General features: G+C 44.9%; 1 protein-coding gene across 1 annotated transcript in view; it reads left to right on the top strand.

The window, feature by feature from the left end:
• MYO18B (myosin XVIIIB) overlaps positions 1–8,313 on the top strand; it is a 368,096-nt gene that overhangs the window by 36,058 nt on the left and 323,725 nt on the right. The window contains exon 10 of the mRNA XM_007947984.1: positions 6,090–6,234. Within this exon, the coding sequence (XP_007946175.1) occupies positions 6,090–6,234 (145 nt within the window). The remainder of the gene's footprint in view (positions 1–6,089; positions 6,235–8,313) is intronic.

Below are 8,313 nucleotides of genomic sequence, written 5' to 3' on the forward strand. Positions count from 1 at the left end.
ACTGGTGGCATAGTGCCTAAGGCACTTGACTGCTAACCAGAAGGCTGGCGGTTGAAACCCACCAGCCACTCCTCAGAAGGAAGGTTGGGCAATCTACTTCTGTAGTGATACTGCCTCGGAAACCCAAGGAAGGGTCGCTATGAGTCGGGTCTGACTCGATGGCACATAACAACAACAACATATATACACACACATGGCATGACCACCAACAAAACAAACAAGCAAACCCATTGCCTTTGAGTCACTTCTGACTCATGGCAATGCCATATGTTACAGAGTAAAACTTGTGCTCTGCAAGACTTTCTTGACTACTCTTTATGGAGGCAGATGGCCGGGACTTTCTTCCGTGACGTACCTGAGTGGGTTCGAATTGCCAACCTTTAGGTTAGTTGTCACACACAAAACATCTGCCACACCCAGGGGACCTTACATACACCAATTCATTCATCAATTCAACATTTGTTGTATGTATAGTTCAGTAACCCTGATTACATTCAACAGTGTTGTGCCATCATCACTAGTATCTACGCCAAATTTTCCCTCATCCTGTCTTCTCTAACCACTAGTTTTGCCTGTTCTTGAATTTCTTCTCATAAATGGAATTGATCCACATGTCAACATTGGATCTGTGGGATTCATAGGTGTTGCTGCAAGTATCAGCAGCTTGTCCTTTTTCATGGCTGTATAGTACTCCACCGCTGTGCTATGGGTATACCACCATATCATTACCCGTTCTCCTGTTGACAGATGTTTGAGTGAGTTGACTCCATCCCACTAATTTCACTTACTTCTCATTTCCCAACATTGATTCAAGGAGTGGCTTTTGGCAGGATGGTATGCAGAGGGTTTGAAGAACAATTGGCTCTCTCGAAGTTACAGGAAGGGTAAATATCTTCTTGATCTTTATCATTTGGGATTGGAAACATCAATCTGTCTCCCTCTGTGTCTTCTGTCCCAAACGAAATGGGAGAGAAAGAGAGAGAGAAACCGAATGAGCTGGAATGCAAGTTTTCTCCTCCTCCCCACAGGAGTTAAGTGGCGAATGATGGAGCCTGCCTGTAATTTAAAGTCAAATGCTCAGAGCCGACAGTAGGGCCCATAATAAATGTGTTGCCACTGTCCTTTCATTGTTCTTTCTCTGCTACTTTGAAATCTCATAAATAACCGAGAGCATGTTGGTAAGATGCCTGCCTTCCCCTGTTTGCTCTGGTGGAGCAGTTGCAGTTGCTAGGTTGAGTTCCTGGTTGCTAGGGATTTTGTGGTCCTGTGGTGGCCCAGAAAGATGACAAATCAGTGAAACATGCTTTTGCTATTAATTGAAAGGTTTCCACCGCGAATCTCTCAATGTCACGGCACGTCCCAATGTCATCCCAATTGGTCAGTGATCCTTGTGAGTTTCTCCAGTTAGAAGAGGTGGCTTGAATGGAGGTGACAGAGGCACATGGCTTGGACTGGCTGTCAGAACATCTTGTATCTGACATTCATTTGCTCGGTGACCTTGGGCAAGTGTGGTCCCCTCTCTGGACACTGCTGTTGTCAAGGCTGGTGGAGATGTGAGCAGAGAACTCCTCAGGCATGTCTACTTATTGTTGTTAGCTACCCTTGAATCAATTCAGACTCACTGTTAGTTACCAAATCAGGCTCAATTCAGATTCATGAAGACCCCATGTGTCACAGAGTAGAACTGCTCCATAGGGTTATCTTAGCTGTACTTTTTTTTTAAAAAAAAAAAAACATTTATTTTATTTTTGGTGAAAATATACAGAGCAAAACATGTGCTAATTTAACAATTTCCCCAAGTACATGTCTATGACAATGGTTACACTCTTCACTCTGTGTCAACAAGCTCACTATTTCTAATCACATTGTTTCTCTACTTTTAACTTAGACTTGCTGTTTCTCGTCTTCTCTGCTGGATTGTAGATTGACTGTGATCAGTTTGGTCTCATCTAGACATAATCTTTTAAGAGAACACAACATCCAAGGTATACATTCCCACTCAATGAGCTAGTCACGGATGCAATCTTAACAGAAGCAGATGCCTGAGCTTTTTTTCCTGGAGCCACTGGCTGGGTTCGAACCACCATCCTTTAGATTAGTAGTCAAGTGCAAACCGTTCACACCACTTAGAGACCTTCTCTGGACATTGAATTTCGCAAAACTGAAAAACCTCCCAGCTTTAATAGCCTACAGTCCATCACCCAAGTCTCTCAGCAGGCCAAGTGCAAATCACTCCCTCGTTATCTGCGGTGGATTATTGACAAAAGAATTCCCATCACCGGCTTGCTTTCTCCCTACCCAGAAGGCTTCTGGGCTGTGTCTCCTTGGCCAGATGGTGTGTGCTCAGGAGTTGCAGACTAATTTTAATATTCAATCAAATATAATTGGGATCATAAATCTGAAAGAAAAAAAAAGCAACCTACAACCCATTAACATCTGATGTGTCTTTTTCTCTTTCCTCCTGCTTAAAAATCTTTGGTAACTTTTTATTGCCTGCAGCATGGATGACAAACAGATTCCATTTCAGTTGGCAAGGCAGATCAATAGATGGTGACTGCAAAGGGTGATGTCCTGAAAGGAATCTGGATTCACTGACTTGCTTATTGATTAATGATGTCTGCCATGGGTCTAGGAACGTAGATGGGGGAGTGTTTCCTTATTTGCCAGTCATGGTTGTGTGTAGGTCCTTGGGTGGCATAAATGGTTTGTTCTCAGCTACTAAGCTAAAGATTGGTTGTTTGAATCCACCCAGCAATGCCTAGGAAGAAAGGCCTGGCAATCTGCTTCCATAAAGATTACAGCCAAGAAAACTCTATGGAGCACAGCTCTACTCTGTGGTGTGTGGGGTCGCCATGAGTTGCAATTGATCCAATGGCAGCGGGCTTGGTTTTTTGGCTTGAGGTTAAAGCCCAAGCCCTCATGTTTGAGACTCTCACAACTGGTGTCTGTCAACCTCACCTGCTTTTCCTCCTCCTTTTCTCTGTCTGTCCCACCTCCAAAAAATGTGCATCTGTGTCCACATTCAGTTGACTACCAGTTATCTCCAAAGACCCATATTTACCCATGCTGTTCTCCCTGCCTGTCAGGACCTTTATTACATTAAATTGGTCAACCTCATCTCATTAGCTTTCAAATTTCATCAAAATTTTGTCTCCTCTACCATGACATTATCTTTGACTCTCTTTTGTTAGTTGCCATCAAGTGAGCTCCTACTCACAGCAACTTTGTTTACAACAGAATGAGAGAGTGCCTAGCCCTGCGTCACCTTCATGATCATTGCTGTGTTTCAGCCCATTGTTGTGGCCATTAAATCAATACACAGCATTGAGGGTTTCCCTCATTTTTGTTGGCCCTCTGATTTACCAAATATATGTACATTTCACATGCAGACAGCCTGTTCCTCAACCTTTGAGGCAGTCATAAGATTCCATAAGACTAAGAATGAGACACATGCACCCACTGGCATCAACCGTTCCATGGATGCTACGTTCATCTGTGATTGAGCCAGACACACAAGGCACTTACAGTGTTGGCAAAGTGAAAGCCATTATTATTATTTATAGAAAGCAACCAGTAAACAGTAACAATAGATTCTCAAAGGGGAAACACCTTCCCTTCTCCAAATTATCCTTTCTTATGTCACTGGGTAGGCATGCTGTGGCTCAGGCCAGATGCTGCGTTCATGTCAGTGATGCCTCCTGGTATCATCACATAGCTGGGGGTGTTGCTACGTGGCTTCTGAGGATTCTGCTCTGCCACTGGGCCTGGCTGGCCTCTGCTGCCAGCTCCCACCATGCTACTCGGGCCCTTAGGGCTCTCTTGCTGCCACACTACCCAGGCCCTCACTGCCCAGGGTAGGGGAAGTGTGTGGCCCCTGCACTGGGTCTCTCCTGCTCTGCACAAGCATTTCTTTTGTTCTACTGGCAAGCCTCCTGCTCAGTGGTGCCCCCTGCTGTAGGAAAACCCCCAGCAGGATTCTCCAAAGCCACCCTTGCCTGGGGCACACTCAGGCCTCAGCCTGCACAGACAAGTGTTAATAGCTCATTTCGCTCTGTCCAAAGGCGCTCCAACAGAGCTCTTGTTCTGTGGCCTGGCACTGTATCCTGCCATCTTCAGTATTATAACTTTTTCCTCTGTGTCTAGGAGGTTCTCAGTGCAGGGACCCTGGGTCCTTGGTTCAAGGGACACACTCTACTGTAGACTCTTGTGAGGGCTCCCAAAACCTCTGGGGGATTGGTCCTTATATAAGCCTACTCTTTGTCAATTTCAAGGCAAAGCCCTCCCTCCAGGACCAGGAACTGACCAATTCCCTTGGTAGGCCACAGTCACTCAATTTGCATATTAATTGACCAATCCTTGCAAGAGTGTGGCCTAGCCAATCATTCTGTGGGAATTACATGACCATGGCTAGAAAGGCCATGTGGAATCGATTCATTGTACCATTTCAAACATGATGTTCTTTTCTAGCATTTTGTCTTCCCTGATGACGTTTCCAAAGTAAGTCCAAACCTCACCATCCTCACTTCTGAAGAACATTTTGGTTGTATTTCTTCTAAGACTGATTTGTTCATTCTTTTGGCAGTCCACAGTATATTCAGTATTCTTCCCAAAAACCACAGTTTGAACTCATCAGTTCTTCTTCTGTCTTCATTTTGTATTATCCAACTTACACATGCATATGAGGCAATTGAAAATACCATGGGCTTGGATCAGGTGCACCTCAGTTCTCAAAGTGACGTCTTTGCTTTTTACCACCTTCAAGAGATCTTTTGCGGCAGATTTGCCCAATGCAATACGTCGCTTGATTTCCTGACTGCTGCTCCCTTGGGTGTTAATTGTTGATCCAAGTAGAATGAAAGCATTGACAATTTTGTTGACTCTCTATTGTTATTGTTACTTCCCATTGGGTCTGCTCTGACTCATAGCAGCCTTACATGTAAATGGAAAAAAACATTGCCCAGTCCTGCACCATCCATCCTCACAATTGACACTGTATGTAAGCCACTATGTCAATCCATTTCATTGAGGGTCTCCATGTTTTCTTGCTGACCCTCCACTTTCCCAACCATAATGTCTTTCTCTAGCAATTAGTTGGCCCCAATGACATAAGCCCAAAGTAGGTGAGTTTCTCCATCCTTACTTCTAAGAAGCATTCTGGAAGCACTTCCTTTGAGACAGAATTGTTTGTTCTTCTGGCAGTCCATGGTGTCTTCAATATTCTATGATATATTTGTCAAAAAACCCCCAGAAACTCACTGCCACATTGAGTCAATTCTGACTCATAGGGACCTCCAGTGGGTTTCCGAGGCTGTAAATCTTTACGGAAATAGATTGCCCCATCTTCCTTCCACACAGCAGCTGGAGGGTTTGAAACATTGACCTGCTGGTTAGCAGCCAAATGCCTTATCCACTATACCACCAGAGCTCCTCATGATTTATCTCTAGGGTGGGGTTAATTAGAGATTCCCTCCTCTGATCCCATGTTGTTATTGTTGAGTGCCGTTGAGTCAGTTCTGACATATAACATATGATGACCCACGTGGCAGTGTAGAACCGTCCCATAAGGTTTTCTGTGCTGTCATCGTTACCAAAGCAGATTGTCAGATCCTTCTCTCATGAAGCCATTGTGTGGGTTCGAACTACCAACCTGATGGTTAGCAGCCAGGAGTTTAACCATTGTGCCACTAGGGCTCGTTCTTATGCTCCATACCTGTGTCCTACCATTTAGTCTGCTTCACCCTTGGTTGCTTTTATGTCCTTCTCCACTCCCACTCTGAGAGGCCTTAAAGTCAAGGTCTGGATTTCGTTCATCTTTGCATCCCCTGACCAGAGCCCAGCACAGAGCAGAGTGTCACAAAATCTGTACTGAACAAATGAAAAATCACACTGCATTCCACAGTCAGATCACAAGGATTTTTATAACTTTCCCAGCAGCATGTGTCAACACCCCTCAGCTGAATTGCAGGTAATTTACTGAGGTAATAAAGTGACCACACATTCCCCCGAGACTAAGTTGGCTTCAAGTTGCAGTTGGCATTTTTTTTAAACTGTGTTGGTCCCTTTTTCTTCCTCTCTCCCTTTGCTCTCAGCCTGAAGACAAGCAGCAAGCAGCAGCTGCCTTCGCCCAGCTCCAGGGTGCCATGGAGGTGCTGGACATCTCAGAGAGTGAGCAGCGAGCCATTTGGCGGGTGTTGGCAGCCGTCTACCACCTGGGTGCGGCGGGGGCCTGCAAAGGTACGTCCTTCCTGCCAGGCTCACCTGGGCTGCCAGCTGTCTCCTTTGGCAGGTGACTGACAAGGCCTTCTCTCTGTGGGCTGGGGACAGGGTCAATCTGTCATTTTCTGTGTCCCTGGGACTGTTCTTTGGGAGGCTGCTGGGTCAGGTGTGGCAAGAAGGAGACAGGGCTGGATTTTCCAAACATTCTAAGCCAGCGCTGTCCAACAGAACTTTCTGCAGTGATGGAAATGTTCTATACCCACAGGTCAGTGTGGCAGCCAGTAGCCCCATGTGAACCTTTAGAATGTGACTGCTGTGAGTGAATGATCAAAACATTTTTTAAAAAATTTGATGAAAATATGTGCTGCCAAAGGCACACTATGTCACCAGCTCCTACAGGGACAGTTCAGTGATATTGATTACATTCTTCAAGTTGGGGTGCCATTCTTACCTCCTTGTCCACATTGTTCCACGACCATTAACTTTAACTCACTGCCCCCTAAGCCTCCCATCTAACCTTTTGAGTTGCCATTGTCAGTTTGATCTTGTCTTGATCATTCTCGAAAAGAACACAGTGCTCAAAACAGACGTACCTTACTCATTAAGATAAGCTATTGTTTCGGTGCCAAGATGACTAGGTTTTGACTCAAGGTTTAAAGTTTAAAGATTATCTCAGGGCAACAGTTTTAGGGGCTCATGCAGCCTCAGTGGTTCCCTGAAGTCTGGATTCTACTGAGAATTTGAAAATCTATAAGGAATCAAATTTTTAATTTTATTTAATTTTAATTTAAATAGTCCAGGTCTAGAACATGTGAGATGAGGTTGGGTCCAAGCATTGAAGGTGATATGTTTCTGTCTAGACATCTTGGAGACACTCTGGCCACATGTGCATAAAAGGGCTTTGCTGCCTTTCTGCTCACGGCTTTTTCCTCCCCTTTATTGTCTGTCTGTTGATTCCATCTCTCGCTCCCTAACCCCTCCCTCTCCACTCACTGAAGCATTCTGATAGGATGAGGCACCTTAATTGATAGCTGCACCAAGGCTGCACTCCATGGGAAAGGGTGCATTACTAGAGGGCTCATGGTGGCCATCTTGGTCAGCTTGTCCAAGCTCCACAGGAGAGTGTCTTTCAGTAGGTATCTCCAGGTCAAGCAGAGTTCTCATTTCAGCATAGGTTTCTGAGTATGGAGACCATACTGATTCCCTTTGATCTTACCAGTAATTAAAATTCACCCTAAAGGCACAGAAATATGAGAAAACTACAAACAAAAACCCACTGCTCTTGAGTCAATTCCAACTCATAGTGACCCTATTGGGCACAGCAGAGCTTCTCTATTGGGTTTCTAAGGCTGTAATGTTTATGGGAGCAGACTGCCATATCTCTGTCCTATGGAGTGGCTGGTGGTTTTGAACTGCCAGCCTTTAGGTTAGCAGCCAAGCACTTAACTACTGCCCCACCAAGGCTCCTACCTATAAGCAAGAGCTAGGAGATCATTAGTTTCTTACCTCACTCCATCTGATCTTAGCTGAGGTCTTTGGGCAACCTTGCCCCCATTAAACCTTTCCACAAGAGCCACCCAGTCCCTGAGACAAGTCAACTTTTACTTGGTGCCCAGATCTGTGCTGGCAGATTGAAGGGTGTGAAAAGCTTTGAGGATGTGGTCCTGCCTTGTGAGTTTGTCATCTTAATTGGAGACATGATACCTCTAAACTTGAAACCATCAGCCAATATTGTAAGGTAACTGAGATTGTGGGTGTGATTGCATAGTTCAGACCAGGAAAGCTGTGAAAGTTCACAGTTGAGGCATGGCTGTCTATGGGTTAGGGTGTGTGTAAGGAAGCAACCCATTTTGCAGAATGGTAAACCAAGGCTCAGAAGGTCTAGTTGCAATGTTAAGAGTGTGGGCTTTTCCCAGCACTAAAAGCAAAGTTCAACAAAACAGAAAATAACAAATGCTGGTGAAGCTGTGGAGAGATAGGGACGCTCATACACTGCTGGGAGGACTGTAAAATGATACAACCACTGTGGAAAGCAGTATGGTGATTCCTTAAAAAGTTGGAATTAGAAATACCATTTGACCCAGCAATCCCATTACT

The sequence above is a fragment of the Orycteropus afer genome, unplaced genomic scaffold, assembly GCF_000298275.1.
Source record: "Orycteropus afer afer isolate SDZICR_OR568_19922 unplaced genomic scaffold, OryAfe1.0 scaffold00197, whole genome shotgun sequence".
NCBI lineage: Eukaryota > Metazoa > Chordata > Mammalia > Tubulidentata > Orycteropodidae > Orycteropus > Orycteropus afer.